The following is an 18,891-nucleotide window of genomic DNA, read 5'->3' on the forward strand; positions in this document are numbered from 1 at the left end:
CCGGGCGCGGTGGCTCAAGCCTGTAATCCCAGCACTTTGGGAGGCCGAGACGGGCGGATCACGAGGTCAGGAGATCGAGACCATCCTGGCTAACATGGTGAAACCCCGTCTCTACTAAAAAATACAAAAAAAAAAAAAAAAAAACTAGCCGGGCGAGGTGGCGGCGCCTGTAGTCCCAGCTACTCGGGAGGCTGAGGCAGGAGAATGGCGTAAACCCGGGAGGCAGAGCTTGCAGTGAGCTGAGATCCGGCCACTGCGCTCCAGCCTGGGCGACAGAGCGAGACTTCGTCTCAAAAAAAAAAAAAAAAAAAAAAAAGAAAGAAAAAAAGAAAAAGAAGATATAATGTTTTTGCAATCTCATTTCAGTTCCACTTACGATAACAGATACATTATGTAATTGAAGCCACTAACATCTGGGGCCAAGGAACAGAATAAACACAAACGTGTGGGATAAGGGGATGCTGACCCCACTGTTAGTGATCACCCTGGTTGGAGACCAAGATTTTATCATACAGATGAAGTCTGCAGGTAGCACGTTTCAGAGAAATAGATTGTAAATGTTTTGTATCAGACTTAAGGTCTATGTTGATGTTATTGCTGTAGGGGTAGAATGAGGCATGTCCAACCCCCTCTTCCATCATGGCCTAAACTAGATTTTCAGGTTAACTCTATAATGCTGAGAGGAGGGGTCCATTCAGATAGTTGGGAGACCTTTGAATTTTATTTTTGGTTTATAGTCTCTACATTTAAAAAAAGAAAAAGAAAAAATTTAAGGACTGCTTCAATTCTCAATTGTCAACATTTTAAATGTACTGAATGCAATATATGTCAACTTTTGTGTTGAGAAATGAAGATCAAATCGTATTCTTTTATCATGTGTATGTAATAGGCTTTGCTGTTCGACGGGTTTTTTCCTTTGTCCTCACCCTCTTGGCTTGCGTTCTCAGGGCGCTGCGGACTGCGGCGTGGTAGAAACTACACCACCCAGAATACTGTGCGCCGAGCGTGCCGGGGCCTTGGACCAATCGTTGCCCAGGAAAGAGGCACCTGCGTAAGTGCGCAATACGCCAGAATCTTCCGGCGTCTTCGCCGTGGTGGTCATTTTGGCTGCGGAGGAGTGCGTGCGGGTCAGGTAACTGGAGCCGGAAACCGGTGGAGGTGGTGTCCGCCTGCAGAGGAGCTGGCCTGGTCTCGGTCTCGTCGCCCAGCGATTTGCCACCGCACGCCCGCCGGCTCCCGGGCTTTACGGCGCGGCTCTCCAGGCCCCGCCCCGCCCAGAGTCCCATGGCTGCGGCAGCGCTTGGGAATACGCTGCAGGTGAGAGCGGCGTCCTCGGATCCTCACCCGGGTCCTCAAGCCCCGGATGGGGTCACCTGCGCGGGACTCGGCAGTTCAGGGCCCTTCTCCGGGACAGCCAGGCGTTCTGGGTGGGGTCCTCAGAGCTGACGGGCGGCGAGGTGAAGAAGGGAGAGCGTTGCGTACGGTGGGAGCTGCTCGCTCAGAGCCTGGGAGGTGCGCCGGGGTCGCGAGCGTTCGGAAATCTGGCGGCCGACCCGTGTCTGCGGGGAGCAGAGAGAATGAGAAGGCACGGCTGCCATGGCAGCCTGAGCAGCCGGGTTTTAATTCTGAGTCGTTGGGAGCCATGGAGGGTTGTGAACTAAAGGAGAACACGATCTGAGTGAGGGTCTGAAAAAATATTTCAAAGGCCGTGAGTGGAGAGAACAGACTGTTACGGAGTGATGAGGGTGGACGCAGAGATATTGGTGAGGAGACTGCTGTAGTAGACTCCAGGAGGATTATGGTGGATTCTGGACCAGACGGGTGGCTGAAGGGACCTAAGTAATAAGAATCTTGGTAGATCTTAAAGGTAAAGCTAGCAGGATTTTCTGCTCCATCATTTGTGCTTGTGAGCAAAAGTGGGAGTGAAGTATGAACCCAAGTTTTTCTTTTACCTGAACACCTGCGAGAGTTGACAAATCTGGTGGGTGAGGAGGTTTCAGGGAGATAGTAGGAGTTGAATTTTGGACGTGGTGTTTCTAAACTGCCACAGAGTGAAGTTGTTACATGGGCAGTTGGAATCATAAGTACAAATTTCATGGGAGGAGACTGACTCAGTGATGTGTAAATGGTGACAGGCTGGGGCCTAGACTCAGGTCAAGCCTTACATTTAAACGGGAAATGTTAAGGTTTTACTTTGAGATGAAGAGAGGGAGGGCTGAGGCTGGGGAAGTGTGGGTCGGCCTTGCGCGGCTGCCTGCATATAGGAGGGCCGTGGGGTCCCAGGGGTACTTCCAGAGGGCATGTGTAAGGAATACACACCGCATAGGATGGATCTGAGGGTGGGACACTGTATAGAGTCACCATTCAGAAGACTGGGTGAGCTGTTCACTCAGTGTGGAGCCAGAAAAAGATCAGCCAGACTAGCGGAGCAGCTCAAGCCCAGCAAGAGCAGCTCTCCCAGGAAAATACAAGTTTAGACTGTATAGATTCAACGGATTAAATTTCTGCAAGCAGTTAACCGATTAAAATGCCACTGTAATTCTGTGCTCTAATAAAAAATAAATTTTTGCTTTTTGTCATGCTTTCCTGGCACGGAATTCCTAAAATCCTTGTAATTTCCTCAGTGAAAAGTGTCTTGTGATACGCCATGTACCACATAACAATGTTGACCACATCAATGACGGTGGTCTCATAAGATTATGATACCATATTTTTACTGTACCTTTTCATTTTATTTCTTTCTGATCAGGAGGCAAATTGCATTTTCTAAGTTTGTAAATGTTTAAATGCACAAATAATTATCACTGTGTTACAGTTGCTGACAGTATTTAATATAGCAACTTGCTGTACAGGTTTGTAGCCTAGGAACAATAGGCTATACCATTTAGGAGTTGAACAATGAATGTCTGAACAGTAGTTCCCGCTTGTCCTCAGAGGATACTTTTCAAGACCCCCACTGGAGGCTTGAGACTGCAGATGGTACCCAACATATATATACTATGTTTCTTGCTAGACTACATACCTATAATAAAATCCAGTTTATAAATTAAGCACTATAAGAGATGAACAATAATAACTGGAAATAATATAGAACAATTACATTTTATAAGTTAATAAAAGTTATGTAACTGTAGTTGAGACAATGAAAAACCAAAAATTAAATTATAAAAAACGTTATGTGAATGTGGTATCTCTCTAAATATGTTACTGTACTATTCACCCTTCTTGTATTGAAGAAGGGACTAAACTCGAAAGAGTGAGATTTCCTCACACTACTTAGAATGGTGCACTATTGGCTGGGCGCAGTGGGTCACACCTGTAATCCCAGCACTTGGCAGATCATGAGATCAGGAGATCGAGACCATCCTGGTCAACACGGTGAAACCCCATCTCTACTAAAACTACAAAAAATTAGCCGGGCATAGTGGCGGGCGCCTGTAGTCCCAGCTACTCGGGAAGCTGAGGCAGGAGAATGGTGTGAACCCAGGAAGTGGAGCATGCAGTGAGCGAAGATCGAGCCACTGCACTCCAGCCTGAGCAACAAAGTGAGACTCCGTCTCAAAAATAAAGAAAGAAAGAATAGCGCATTATTTAAAACTTGAATTGTTTATTTCTGGAATTTTAATATTTAATATTAAAATTTTAATATTACTATTTTCAGGCTGAAGTTGAAATTTAATACTTATAATTTTCACACCGAAGTTGAATGTGGGTAATTGAAACTGCAAATAGCAAAACACCTGATAAGGGAAGACTACTATACTTGAGTTTTATGAGATGGCTTAGGGTGTGCAGACAGGGTGGAGTCAGTCACCAGACAAACCAAGTGATTATAGAATTTGAACTTTAAGCCCTACCTCTGGCCTCCAGGGAGGGGTACAGAGATCTGGAGATTAGGTTATATAAAATCTTCAACAGTGAGTTCTGGAAGCTTCAAGGTTGTGAACACTTGGAAATGCTGGGAGAGTGACATAAGAGAGCGTGGAAGTATGCTGCTTTACCCCCTCTCCCCAGTACCTTGCCATATGCATCTCTTCCATTTGGCTGTTCCTGAGTTACATCCATTATCATAAACTGGTAAACATAAGCAAAGTATTTTCCTGAGTTCTGTAAGTGGTTCTAGCAAATTACTGAACCTAAGGAGAGAGGTCATGGCAGCCCCCAAATTTGTAGCCAAGTGGAGAAAATGACAGTGGTCTGGACATTGGCTTGCAATTGGCATATGAAGTGAGGACAGTTTTGTATGACTGAGCCCTTAAACCTGTTGGTTTAGATGCAACTCCAGGTGGTTAGTGTTAGAATAGGATTGAATTGTAGGACAGCTAGTTGGTATCAGAATCAGAGAATGGTGTGGGAAAAGGGAAAAGACACTACGTATTTATTGTCAAGGAATCACAGAAGCCTCTAATAATTTGAAAAGATATCACATTCACATAAAGACTTAAATGGCAAGTAAGAAACACCAACATTTTAAAAAATGTTTACAGAAATCTTAATGCCATGGTCAGTACTAGCTAAATCTTAGCATTGGACATGTATGAATGAGTTTGATGCCTACAATAGCACTACGAGATAGCCACCATTAAGTGTTTCCATTTTATAGATGAAGGCAACCTCAGAGAGGTTAGGTCTTTGTCTAGTGTCACACAGTTGGCAAGAGCAACTTACCCTTTGTAAATGCCACCTTGAACACCTTTATTTCATAGCCTCTTTCTTCCTACAGATTCCCATGGCAACAGAAGAGTTTGTGAAACCATCACAGGTAAGTGGAAGAAGTCCCAGGTCTTCACTGGCCCTGTTTCCTAAAGCTGTGGTTCCGACCCACAGATGCAGGTGACACTGATGTCCGGGGAGACTCTTTTTCCTTCGTGTTGGGTCCCTGGGGTCACCTCAGGCCCAGGATGATTAATCAGGGTCAGGAGTTATGCAGAGATGTTCTCATTTCTGCATCCAGTAGGATGCAGTGATGGAAGGTCTCCTGGGCATAGGCTCCAGCATGTCCAAATGCTTAGAGATGAGAATGATTTGAGCATATATAGGGAACTGCAAGTCTCCGTGCACTGTGGCCAAAACTTTTACAGTTTGAGCTGTGACAGAATATGAGTTTCCTTTTCCTTCTTTACAATCTCACAGATACATGATTTGTCCTTTTTGTAGATCTTAGCAAACTCAGAGTACAATTTTTTTTTTCTTGTTAAGAATTCTAGGCCAGGCACAGTGGCTCACGCCTGTAATCCTAGCACTTTGGGAGGCCAAGGCGGGTGGATCACGAGGTCAGGAGATCGAGACCATCCTGGCTAACACGGTGAAACCCCGTCTCTACTAAAAATACAAAAAAAATCAGCCAGGCGTGGTGGCAGGCGCCTGTAGTCCCAGCTTCTCGGGAGGCTGAGGCAGGAGAATGGCGTGAACCCGGGAGGCGGAGCTTGCAGTGAGCCGAGATCGCACCACTGCACTCCAGCCTGGGCGACAGTGCAAGACTCTGTCTCAAAAATAAAAAGTAAAAACTCTCACCTTTTCACTTACAGGAAGTACTTCACAGGTTGTGTTTTACATATCTGAATGGCTGGTATTATTGCTCTTGTGCTTTGGGGGTATTAAGTAAAATAAAGGGTTACTTGAACACAAGCACTGTGATAATGAGACAGTTGATATGATAACCAAGATGGCCACATAGTGACTAACAGGCAGGTAACGTATTCAGCATGGATCTACCAGACAAAGGGATGATTCACTCTTGGGCAGAACAGCATCGGACAGTGTAAGATTTTATCACACTACTCAGAAAAGCACGTCATTTATAACTTTTGAGTTGTTTTTTTCTGGAGTTATCCATGTAATATTTTCGGACCACAGTTGACCACTGGTGAGTGAAACCATGGAAAACAAAATAGTGGCTAAGAGCGGGGACGGCTGTGTATGTATTCAGTGCTATAAATTTTATTCTAAGCACTGCTTCCACTGCATCTCACAAATTCTAAGTTGTGTTTTCATTGTCATTTAGTTCAAAATAGTTTTAAATTTATCTTGAGTATTTCTTCTTTGTTCCATGCATTAAGTCTTGTTTACATCTCCTGGGTATTTTGGGATTTGCCAGCTATCTTTTTATTACTGCTTTCTAGTTGAATTCCACTGTGATCGCAAAGCATTGTATTATTTCTATTAAATGTATTAAGAGGTATTTTTTGACTGTGTATTGTAAACTGGGGAGTAAGTGCCTTTCGTGGGGTCTCTAGGATCATTCCAGCACTGCCATGGAAATGAAACTCTGAGGGGCATAAAGGATTTGTTACATTCATAGGTCCTCATAGAGGGTGGCACAGCAAACCATGCATGGAGCCATATGGAAGGAGCTCTCAGGGAGTGGACTCAACCAAGCAGGCAGGGAGCCAACAGGGAGAGCAAGGACCTGTGGGCAGGTGCCTTTCCTAGTGTGTCTGAATGTCATTCAGTCACAGTCAGAGGAGGAAAGAAAGGGGAGGTTGTGAAGGGACCAGTCTTAGCATGCTGGGTACGTGGTCACCGGGGTGGGTTGCTCATCATGTATTGGGGATGTTGAAGCATCAGGAAAATAGGAAGTTTTAAAGATTTATAAAACAGGCCCAGAATGTGGTCTGTCTCGTTGAATATTCCGTGTGAGCTTGAGAACAGCGCGTATTCTGTTCTTATTGGACAAAGTAATCTAAAGATGGTGATTATGTCCAGTTGATTGATGGTGTTGTTAAATTCAGCTAAGTTTATTGGTTTTCTGCCTACTGTATCTGTCAGTAACAGATAGAAAAGAGTGTGGAAGACTTCAATTACGATGGTGGATTGATCTGTTTCTCCTTGAAGATCTGTCAGCTTTTGCCTCCTATAGTTTGATGCTCTGTGGTCAGGCATGTATGTGCTAAGGATTCTTACATCGTTTTGGAAACGGCCTCAACCTCCCGAGTAGCTGGGATTACAAGCACCCGCCACCACGCCCAGCTAATTTTTGTATTTTTAGTAGAGACAGGGTTTCTCCACACTGGCCAGGCTGGTCTCGAACTCCTGACCTCAGGTGATCCACCCGCCTCAGCCTCCCAAAGTGCCTGTGATGTTTTCTCGATAGCTAGACATGATGAGCTCAGTAAAAGGAATTGCTGTAAATAGGCCTTTAATAATGTGGTGGTGAGGTGTGTCAGCGGGCAGGGCAAGCATTTTAAGTCCCGCCGTTAGGTCTCTGTTTTAGTGAGCCTGTTCCTCTTGACTGAAATTCTCATGTGTTTCTAAATAGTGTTTTGTTACGCTTTTTCTCTCCCATCATGTGGAAGAGGATTACTAGAGTGGGTTGTACTTGGTTATTTCCCTTCCCCCAGATAGATTAGGCTCTGATAATACCTCTGTAGGTTGGACTTTGGTTAACTGTTGTCTCCCAAGGGCAGGCCTTGTTTAGAGGAACACATTGCTATGGCATATTTTAAAATGATTCATTTTCCCCTCTCTGGTGGAAGCACAAGGGGAATTTTTTTTTTTCCAGTATTCACCATGAGAACTTGGTTAAGTTTCTGGAGGTAAATATTGCAAGATTGTGGGGACCCCTTATAGTGATAAGTGCCTCTTGAATTTTCAGCTCACAGAATTGTCCACACAGAGCTTCCAGCTCTGTATTGTAGATTGTATATAATTTATAGATTGGGTTTTCCTAACCTGGCACTGGTTCACATGATGGTTTCCTTTCATGAGTTTCTGCGCCTGTGAGCCTTGATTCCCCTGTATTCCCTTGTTTCTCTCTCCAATCTTGTGGGCAGTGGTGTGTCGTGTGCCCTTATCTTTCCTGTGTGGATCCTAGAAGAACTGTCCATTTCTTAGTCTGTTTAACTCTTTACTTGCTATCGTGACAGAGTGGCCACTTCCAAGCTCCTTACATGCAGAATTGGAAACCAGAGTCCAGGAGTTAGGCCTTCACAATGTGGAGTCTCCTGTTGGGACTTCTTGGTGGTGGTGTCAGGTGCACAGCAAGAGACAGACACGTGGAGTTCAGGGAAGGGATCCAAGTGAAAGCTATCCATCAGTCAGTGGCTGCCCTGTGGACCATGACAGATTTAAGAGGAACACTCTTCAGGTCATAGTGGCAATCCCATCAGTGAGGAAGGATGTAGAGAGTATTCTCTAATGACTGGGTCTCTTGCATGGTCACCTAGATCACCTAGAGGTGGGAACCATCACTAAGATAGATAAAGAAGAGTAGTAACCATGGATGTGTGGGGGTAGGATGAAACGGGTGTCCAGCTGCTGGCACAGTCTTTAAATGGGGAATGGTTAAATGGTTAAAGAGATTCATTCATTGGCAAAGCAATAATGGAGGTCAAATGACACCAAGGTCAGGGCTGGTGCTTTTTCTCCCTTCTGCTGGCTCAGACTTTTGTTGGTAACTCTTGGTGGGGCCTGAGTAGTTTCAGACAGGGTGACAGATTAGGTTAAGAGCAAATGAGATTGACTGGGAGAGTCATTCAGCCTGTGGTGGGAGCAGCTGGGGACCAGGCTTTGATTGAGTGTAGGTGGAGAGAGGAAAGATGTGACGGGTGTGGGGACAGCACAGGGAACACTGAGGAGGAAGTGGACTTCGGCAGCCTAAGCTCACACAAGGTCTGAGTGGCTGAAATTGGAACAAAGAGCCAGGCCAGATGGGGAAGTCTTTGTAACAGTCCTGGGACTGCCTCTGGCTTGGGTCTAACAGAGATGTGTGGTGGTGCTGGATCCGTGTTGCATTTAGCAAGTGCTGCCTGGGCCCCTTGAGCAGAGTGGCATGTGGAGAAGCCAGTGAAGTGCCTGTGTCATGGATGCTGAGGGTGGTGGAGTTCAAGGTGTAGAAGCCATGATCTGGAGATGTGTTCCCATGAATGGTGTGCAACTGGGAGGGAGTATGACTGTACTCAGGATCCTTGTACTGGCACTTTCAGCCAAGACGGTAAGCACAGGTCCCAGTATATCTGGGTCTCCAGCGAGATGAAGCAGCAGGAGCAAGGATGAGATTCCATGATGTAAGGCCCAGAGGGGGATACTCTAGGGACGTGGTATCTCCTCTGAGTTGGAGAACTAGGGAGGAGGGAAATTTACTGGGATTCCTGGGGATTGAGTCTGCTCATGATCTCACCTGCCCCCATCATGCAGGGCCATGTGACCTTTGAGGATATTGCTGTGTACTTCTCCCAGGAGGAGTGGGGCCTCCTGGATGAAGCTCAGAGGTGCCTGTATCATGACGTGATGCTGGAGAACTTTTCGCTTATGGCCTCAGTGGGTAAGATCTCTTAAAACCACACCATCGACCTCTGCTGGACTTTGCTCTTCCCCTTTTTCCAGGAGTTTCCTGTCTTTCCCAGAGTTGGACATGGGCCCTGCTTCTTTCCTTGGTTCTTGACCTGTGGAAGACATAGGCGCTGTGGTTGCCAGGCCTGGGTTTTTTTTTCTGCCCCAACATCTACTGTCCTGAAGCCTTTTAGTTAAGAGTTTGGGTTCAGACTCTTGTAACTTGCCCAACCGATACCACTTGGTTTTGCCACTCGTTGCTAAGGTTCACTTCTGTGGTGGACCTGTGTTACAGGTTCTCCCCCTGCCTTTAGTAGACGTCTCTTTGGACCTGCCTTTCTCAGGAATTATAGGTACTTACATGGTTGCTATTTGTAGGGAACCCTAGACTATGGCAGCAACACCCACTCCCAAGCGTTTTTTTGTAACAAATTTCCCTCCTGTAGTCTGTCATGGGTTGGGCCACTCTGGGCCAGTGTTGTTGATCCACCTCCCTGTTTTTCCCTTAGGATTTCTTCTGCCTTCCAGGACTGAGATAGTCTCCTGACTTAAGCCAGGGACGGGGGAAAAGGCCTGTGTTCCTGAAAGGGTAGTGAAGTCTTTAGCCATAGCAAGCGGGGTTAACAAGGTTTGGGACCTGTGACTAGGAGCAGTGGGAGGGCATGATTTCAGGGCTGAACTCAAATCATACCAGGCAAATGTCATATGTTCCCCACTATTTTGGTGCCAGGGCTCATGGCCATACCTCATTTTTCTCTTTTCTCTGCCTGCTTGACAATTTACCTACTTGTGGTTTCTACTGTGGTTGTCCCCTACCTCTGTTCTCCACATCTCTCCTGTTCCTATTCTGCAGTGTTCTCCAACATTAGCCTATACCTAATGTATTTAATATTATGAGCTGTGCAGATACAGATGTTCCTCAGCTCATGACGGGGTTATATCCTGGTAAACCCATTGTGAGTTGAGAATATCGTAAGTCAGAAATGCATTCAATACACCCAACTTATTAGACATCCTAGCTTAGCAACACAGTAGAGTATCAGTTGTTCAGCCTTGTGATTGCATGGCTTACTGAGAGCTGCAGCTTGCTACCACTGCATCACAAGGGTATACATACTGCCTATCACTAGCCTGGGAAAAGTTCAAAATTCAAAGTATGGTTTCTACTGAATGCACGTCACTTTTGTATCATCATAAAGTGGAAAAATCAGTTCAACCATTGTAAATCAAAGACTATCTACTTAAGCTCTCAAACGTCGCTATCCAGTTGTAACTGCATTTCCATAGACACATTCTATGCAGGTCTCCCCTGTCTCCATCAGACAACGTCCTGTTGAAAACCATTGACAGAGAAGGGAGTTGTATGCCCCCTGCCTCTCTTCCCACCACAGTACCCGATTCCTTGTTCTCCTGCTGGTTATGGGTCTTCCCCTACATGGTAACCTTCAGAGCCCTAATACTACAAGTATTATGTTCCTTGACCTGACTCCGGCTCCCTTGTCCTGAAAACAAACCCATGGCCTGGGTGCGGTGGCTCATGCCTATAATCCTAGTACTTGGGGAAGCTGAGGTGGGAGGATCACTTGAGCTGAGGAATTTGAGACCAGCCTTGGGAACATAATGAGATCCCTATCTCCACAAAAAATTCTAAAAAATTAGCCAGGCATGGTGGTATATGCCAGCTACTTGGGAGGCTGAGATGGGAGTGTCATTGGAGCTTGGAAGGTCAAGGCTGCAGTGAGATGTGACTGCAACTGCACTCCCATCTGGGTGACAGAGCAAGACTCTCTCTCAAAACAAAACAAAACAAAACAACAAAAAACATGGACTCATCCGTCCCTGTGTTCCATAGGTATTTGTAATGGAGCTGTTCCCTTCCACCAAAGTCTGCATATACTTCACTTGCATTTTTATGCTTTTAGGGTGTTTGCATGGAATAGAGACTGAGGAGGCCCCTTCTGAGCACACTATTTCTGCACAAGGAGTGTCACAGGCCAGGACTCCAAGGCCAGGTCCTTCCATCCCAAACACTCATTCTTGTGAGATGTGTATCCTGGTCATGAAAGACATTTTGTACCTCACTGAGCACCAGGGAACACCTCCCTGGCAGAAACCTTATACTTCTGCGGCCAGTGGGAAATGGTTTTCATTTGGTTCTAACCTGCAACAGCACCAGAACCAGGACAGCGGAGAGAAACACATCAGAAAGGAGGAGAGCAGTGCTTTGCTTCTGAATAGCTGCAAAATTCCTCTGTCAGACGGTCTCTTCCCATGCAAAGATGTTGAGAAGTATTTTCCAACCATCCTGGGCCTTCTTCACCACCAGACCACCCACAGCAGAGAAGAGTATGCACATAGAAGCAGGGAGACCTTTCAGCAAAGACGTTACACATGTGAGCAAGTTTTCAATGAGAAAGTTCCTGTTACTGAGCATCAGAGAGTCCACACTGGAGAAAAAGCTTATAAGCATAGGGAATATGGGAAATCCTTGAACTCTAAATACTCATTTGTTGAACACCAGAGAACCCATAATGCAGAAAAGCCTTATGTGTGCAGTATATGTGGGAAATCATTCCTCCATAAACAAACACTCGTTGGGCACCAGCAGAGAATTCACACTGGAGAGAGGCCTTATGTGTGCATCGAATGTGGGAAATCCTTGAGCTCCAAATACTCACTTGTGGAACACCAGAGAACCCATAACGGAGAAAAGCCTTATGTGTGCAACGTATGTGGGAAATCATTCCGCCACAAACAAACATTTGTTGGGCACCAGCAGAGAATCCACACTGGAGAGAGGCCTTACGTATGTATTGAATGTGGGAAATCTTTTATTCATTCCTATGACCGCATTCGACACCAGAGAGTTCACACTGGAGAAAGGGCTTATCAGTGCAGTGAATGTGGGAAATCCTTCGTATACAAACAGTCACTTCTTGATCACCAGAGAATCCACACGGGAGAAAGGCCGTATGAGTGCAAAGAATGTGGGAAAGCATTCATTCACAAAAAAAGACTTCTTGAGCACCAGAGAATTCATTCTGGAGAAAAGCCTTATGTGTGCATCATATGCGGGAAATCATTTATCCGCTCATCTGACTACATGCGACACCAGAGAATTCACACTGGAGAAAGGGCTTATGAATGCAGTGACTGTGGGAAAGCCTTCATCTCCAAACAAACACTTCTTAAGCATCACAAAATCCACACTAGAGAAAGGCCTTATGAATGCAGTGAATGTGGGAAAGGCTTCTACCTTGAGGTTAAACTTCTTCAGCACCAAAGAATCCATACTAGAGAACAACTTTACGATTGCAATGAATGTGGAAAAGTCTTCAGCCACCAAAAAAGACTTCTTGAGCACCAGAAAGTTCACACTGGAGAAAAGCCCTGTGAGTGCAGTGAATGTGGGAAATGCTTTAGACACCGCACCAGCCTCATTCAACACCAGAAAGTTCACAGTGGAGAGAGGCCTTATAACTGCACTGCATGTGAGAAGGCCTTTATCTATAAAAACAAACTTGTTGAGCATCAGCGAATCCACACTGGAGAAAAGCCGTATGAATGTGGTGAATGTGGGAAAGCCTTCAACAAAAGATATTCCCTTGTCAGGCACCAGAAAGTACATACAACAGAAGAGCCCTAGCAATTGTCGACATGTGCCATTGTCTTATTCACCATAACACACCAGAGAGCCGACTTTTCAAGGGATCCGACAGAAACTGAACCTCATACATCTGCGTATCAGTAGTTGGAAGATTCACCACAAGGTCCAAGTACTTGGGAAACTTTCCAGAGATTATTACTTTACTTTCCAATCTGCCCAGTGTTACAACAGACACTACCATGTGGCATATCCTCACATTTTTCATCAGTCACTCACATGTGCTCAAGGAATGCAGACCACTGTGCTCACCAAATTCTGAAGGGAGTAATATAATAAAAGCCTATTGAGGGTCCTCTTCCATTTTGCTGAACTGTTCAAGGCATAGACAAAACCCAAATTTGACGAAGAAGAGCAGTCGGGATTATTGTAGCCCATGGAGGTTTACTTCTTCATAGGTTTTTTTTTTTTGATGTGATTGCCATAGTGGGATATTCCCTCCCCCACATTACCCAAGAGGGACATGGGCTGTCTCACCATGTGCTGATGTATGTGTTCTGCCAATGTGAAGAGTGAACAGCTCCAACTTTATGTGCCCCCAGGGACATAGTATGAGATCAGAAAATAGTTTAGTCCTGTTTGTCTTAATCTGTATTTGTTTCCAAGGTTTCCTAGGAAAGAGAGCAGAGCTGTGTGGTCCTAATCATGGTGTCGATTTTATGTCAGATTTATTTGTAGCTCCAGAGGTCTCCCTGAGAAGAGGCATTTGTGACAAACTCAAGTGCTGGGGTCTGCATGAATTGTTTATTTGCAGTGATGCTCCATATTTCCTAGCACTGTTCATGGCATCTTATTTCCCAGGTCCTTCATTGTAGCCATGGGCACTGAAGGACAGAATTGGTAGGCAGGTCACTGGTTGTAAGACCTACTGGGGCCAGGTAAGAACAGTAATTGGCCCAGACAGTTAGGTGTAATAAACAGAGAGTGGAAAATATTGTAGCCAAGAAGAGTGGATGTGTCCCATCCAAAGGTGCATCCAAAACTGTCTGTGTTACTATGGCGTCATGGTTTGGGGGTATATAGAAATTCTCAGGACCTCAGACCTTTGATTCTCCTTTGGCAGCACACGTTGTCAGCATAAGTCATCTAAAGATTTTGTGGACTCCCGTAACTTCTGTACTGTGTTTGAGGTGATTGCTGCACGAGCAGGAAAGCAGGATTTGAGAGAACATACACCTTGCCTTCCAGATATGTGGTTTTTGTGATTCACCCAGATCTGTTATGCCAGTTAGAAATGATCTTTATTACAAGGCCGGGCGCGGTGGCTCAAGCCTGTAATCCCAGCACTTTGGGAGGCCAAGACGGGTGGATCACGAGGTCAGGAGATCGAGACTATCCTGGCTAACATGGTGAAACCCCGTCTCTACTAAAAAACATACAAAAATCTAGCCAGGCGAGTTGGCAGGCGCCGGTAGTGCCAGCTACTCAGGAGGCTGAGGCAGGACAATGGCATAAACCTGGGAGGCAGAGCTTGCAGTGAGCTGAGATCCGGCCACTGCACTCCAGCCTGGGCGGCAGAGCAAGACTCCGTCTCAAAAAAAAAAAAGAAAGAAATTATCTTTATTACTTCCCATTTATTGCCACTGCTGAGAAGGCTGTCCTTCCTAACTTGTGAGGAGATGAATCCTTAATAAGTAAATATTGTGTTACCCTATAGTCTGGTTTTCCAAAAGGAGAGGTAGATGCATATTTTTGTGTGGAACCATTTATCTTAAAACATTGTGGTGCAGTTTTTATACACAAAACCTTCTTTTTAAGAATTCTGTTTGTATGCTTTATTGCCTAATTAATGGGTTTTGATATTCATGTAATCTCAGTAAGTGTCTTGTCTTAGAAATATGTGTGTATAGGCCGGGTGCGGTGGCTCACGCCTGGGAGGCCAAGGCAGGTAGATCACCCGAGGTCAGGAGTTCGAGACCAGCCTGGCCAACATAGTGAACTCCAGTCTCTACTAAAAATACAAAAATTAGCCGGGCATGGTGGTGTGGATCTGTAATCCCAGCTATGCAGGAGGCTGAGGCAGGAGAATCGCTTGAACCTGGGAGGCGGAGGTTGCAGTGAGCCGAGGTCATGTCATTGCACTTCAGCCTGGGTGACAGAGAGACACTTCGTCTCAAAAAAAAAAAAATAAAATAAAATAAATGTGTGTGTATATATTCTATTTTGTGTCTTTTCATTCACCTTATTCAGTTTTCCAAATAAAATGTTCTTAATTCTGATGAAGTCTAATTTGTCTGTGTATTCTTTTACTGTTATTTTGGTGCTATTTTAAAAAATGCATTCCTCGGCTGGTCACGGTGGCTCACGCCTGTAATCCCAACACTTTGGGAAGCCTAAGTGGGTTGGATCACCTGAGGTCAGGAGTTTGAGACCAGCCTGGCCAACGTGGCAAAACCCCATCTCTACTAAAAATACAAAAAGTAGCTGGGCATGGTGGTGGGCGCCTGTAGTCCCAGCTACTTGGGAGGCTTAGGTGGGCGGATTGCTTGAACCTGGGAGGCGGAGGCTGCAGTGAGCTGAGATCTTGCCACTACATTCCAGCCTGGGCGACAGAGCAGGACTCCCATCTCGGGGAAAAAAAATAAATAAATAAAAATAAAAAATAAAAAATTGTGTAATTATAGAAACTTTGGAAAGATTGTTATTCAACTGATATTACATAAGGTATTTATTTTGTAAATTAGTTGCAATATTAGAATTTCTATGTCAGTCTAGAGAATTTATTTCTCTGCTGTTATTGTGACCTTAATACACTGAAAGAGTTCTTACTTTGCTTTGCCACCCCGTACGCATACTTAATTTTTGTTATTTTCCCAAATTCCAATTATCTTTACAAGATCATTTTCTTTGTTTTTTAAAAGAGCTAACCAGACAAGAAAATTTGCCTTTGTTATTCCCACTTCTTATACAGCTTGTCTGCCAAACGCTTTATGCCATTATTCTCATCAGTCTCATTCTCAGGGGTTTTTCTGAGCAAATCCATACAAAAGTGGAACTATGTGACACTTCCTGCTCCATTCTCATGCTTCATCTTTAATAGGTAAATTTACCATTTTAAATAGTTTTAAAATTATCTTCACTATGTGTACTTTGGATTTAATCCTATTAATAATTAAGAGGCTCTAAGAATCAATGGATTTAATCCTACTAATGATTAAGATACTCTAAGAATCAATGTAAAACTAATTTTAAAGCCAATAGCATAATTTTGTGAGTTATGCCTGAGTATTCAAAAATCCTAACAAGTCAAAAATATTAAAATTAATATATTTAATCTTTCCAATTAAATACTTCCATTCCATAAACTTCAGAACCAAAGTTAGATACTAACAAGAGACTGTAGATAAATACAGTGTCAATAGTATCCAGGGACTAGCCCATATACTTGAAAATCTTATTAATCATCAATAAAGTACCCCACCATAAACAAATACACAATAAAAAGTCAAGATACAAATAAAGACAGGCCAATATATGAGTAGACCATTGACAGAAGAGGAAAAACAAAAGGGAATAAAAGGATATGAATTAATGCTCAAACGTATTTCAATCTGAGAAACAGCAGAGAATACTGTATATCACTTTAAACTTCTAAAATAAAAACTGGAAAGCTGGGTAATTCTAAATATTGTCTGGGACACAGTGATACAGAAACACTCTGTCCATCTTATGGGAGAGGAAAGGGCAATGTATAACATAATTCCAGGTACATACTGGATCACCATATGACCTAGCCATTCAGCTCCAAGGTACATTGTTCATGTATATCCGTAAGTTTATTTAGAACACAATACTGATGACCTTACTTTTAAGGATGAATTAAGCTAGTGGTAATATATTTCATAGCAGGAGAATGGAGGAAGTACATGTCCATAATCAGAAGATTTGAATAAAGGATGAAAGCTTCATGATGTAAAATATTACATGGCAGTTAAAAACCATTGGCTAGAGGTAAGCCCATGAAATATAGGATAGACTATATTTTGTTGTATTTTGAATGAAAAAGACAAAAAGAATTGTGAGATCTGCAATTCAATAAAACATGATAATGTAAAAATAATTTAATACCAGCCGGGTACGGTGGCTCACGCCTGTAATCCCAGCACTTTGGGAGGCCAAGGTGGGCAGATCATGAGGTCAGGAGATCGAGACCATCCTGGCTAACACGGTGAAACCCCGTCTGTACTAAAAATACAAAAAACTAGCCGGGTGTGGTGGCGGGTGCCTGTAGTCCCAGCTACTCGAGAGGCTGAGGCAGGAGAATGGCATGAACTCGGGAGGCAGAGCTTGCAGTGAGCCGGGATCGTGCCACTGCAGTCCGGCCTGGGCAACAGAGCGAGACTCTGTCTCAAAAAAATAATAATTTAACACCACAAAACTCCAAACCAAAGAAAAAAACCCCAAACAACCCAGACACTTCTTACTAGAACACGTTCCATGCTTTTCTCTCAGTTTCTGGTAGCCCCACGTGTTCCTTGACTTGAAGATGTTCTTCCTGTGTCTTCACATTGTCTTCCCTCTGTACATCTGCCTCTGTGCCCAAAGTTCTTTTTCTTTTTTAGATGGAGTCTGTCGCCCAGACTGGAGTGCAGTGGCACGATCTCGGTTCACTGCAACCTCCTCCTCCCGGGTTCAAGTGATTCTCCTGCCTCAGCCTCCGGAGTAGCTGGGACTACAGGCGCCGCCACCATGTCCGGCTAGTTTTTTGTATTTTTAGTAGAGACGGGGTTTCACCGTGTTAGCCAGGATGGTCTTGATCTCCTGACCTCGTGATCCACCCGCCTCGGCCTCCCAAAGTGCTGGGATTACAGGCCTGAGCCACCCCACCAGGCCCAAAGTTCCCATTTTTGTAAGGACAGTTATATTCAATTAGGAACTAACTTAATGGATTAATTAACATGATTACCTGAGGTTCTGAGGGTAATGACTCCAACATCTTTTTTGGAGACACAAACACTTAACATTGCCCTATGAATTTCTGCAGTTCTTTCAAGGGCAGAGGAAATAATCGTCACAGCAATTTTAAGATAAACAGGCTTCCATTGTGGGATGGCTTGTTTAAAGAAACTATTGATTCCCTACAATCTTCTGATCACTCTGTTGTTCACATTCATTTTAGACTTTCTCTTCCAAATCACTTCTGGTGCTTTCCTTCCTGCTTTCATTTCCTTCAGTGTTCTAGTTGTATGATGTTTTCATTCCGTCAGCGATTTCTTAAATTTCTCTTTTCAACCTTAAGTGGTTTTTCTGAAATTATAAAATTTATGTGAACATTGCAAACATGTCCACGTGTGCATGAAGTTAAAGTGATTGTGCACTCGGACACTCCCCTCCGCCCCATCCCTCCCTCCCTCTACACCCAAGGAGCAAATACCATTTAACTGGGTGAGAATCCTTCCAGACACATTTGTTTGTCTGCTTACAAACATTAAGATTTCTAATTCGTCTTTGCATGACTGACTTGCTAAGTGAATTCACCGTCCACATTTCCTCTGTGGGACTAATTGAAGTGCACCAACTGTGAATGGTCATAACTAGTCCCACCCCCACAATCATTTCTTACAGATTAAGCGCCATAAGAGCATAGTGCTTTTTATCTAATTTGTTCGTTAAATATAACAAAGTTACAGTAACAAACATGAACAAGAAAACATGTTTTACCTCCCCGGGGCACAGTGGCTCATACCTGTAATCCCAGCACTTTGGGAGACTGAGGCGGGTGGACTACCTGAGGTCAGGAATTCAAGACCAGTCTGGCCAACATGTGAAACCCCATCTCTACTAAAAATTCAAAAAACTTAGCCAGACGTGGTGGTGGGCGCCTATAATCACAGCTACTCAGGAGGCTGAGGCAGGAGAATCCCTTGAACTCGGGAGGCAGAAGTTGCAGTGAGCTGAGATGGGCCACTGCACTCCGGCCTGGGCAACAAGAGTGAAACTCTGTCTCAAAAAAAAAA

General features: G+C 44.3%; 1 protein-coding gene across 2 annotated transcripts; it reads left to right on the plus strand.

Moving 5' to 3' along the window:
- Positions 1–1,051: 1,051 nt before the first annotated feature.
- ZNF549 (zinc finger protein 549) lies at positions 1,052–14,305 on the plus strand. 2 transcript variants are annotated; one of them, XM_023184275.2, is made up of 4 exons: positions 1,052–1,317; positions 4,724–4,762; positions 9,136–9,262; positions 11,193–14,305. In XM_023184275.2, the coding sequence occupies exons 1-4, from the start codon at positions 1,285–1,287 to the stop codon at positions 12,914–12,916; spliced, it is 1,923 nt and encodes a 640-aa protein (XP_023040043.1). In that variant the 5' UTR covers positions 1,052–1,284; the 3' UTR covers positions 12,917–14,305. The 2 variants fall into 2 exon arrangements, with proteins under 2 accessions (XP_023040043.1, XP_023040044.1); XM_023184276.2 differs by lacking the exon at positions 9,136–9,262.
- Positions 14,306–18,891: the final 4,586 nt, after the last annotated feature.

This window comes from Piliocolobus tephrosceles, chromosome 21 (genome assembly GCF_002776525.5).
Source record: "Piliocolobus tephrosceles isolate RC106 chromosome 21, ASM277652v3, whole genome shotgun sequence".
In the NCBI taxonomy this organism is placed as follows: Eukaryota; Metazoa; Chordata; class Mammalia; order Primates; family Cercopithecidae; genus Piliocolobus; species Piliocolobus tephrosceles.

What these genes read in the sequence shown, in the direction of transcription:
- ZNF549 (XM_023184275.2), top strand. Translation starts at nt 1,285, where the DNA reads ATGGCTGCGGCAGCGCTTGGGAATACGCTGCAG. An exon ending in CGCTTGGGAATACGCTGCAG is followed by an intron (nt 1,318 to 4,723) that starts GTGAGAGCGGCG and finishes TTCTTCCTACAG; the next exon opens with ATTCCCATGGCAACAGAAGA. An exon ending in AGTTTGTGAAACCATCACAG is followed by an intron (nt 4,763 to 9,135) that starts GTAAGTGGAAGA and finishes CCCATCATGCAG; the next exon opens with GGCCATGTGACCTTTGAGGA.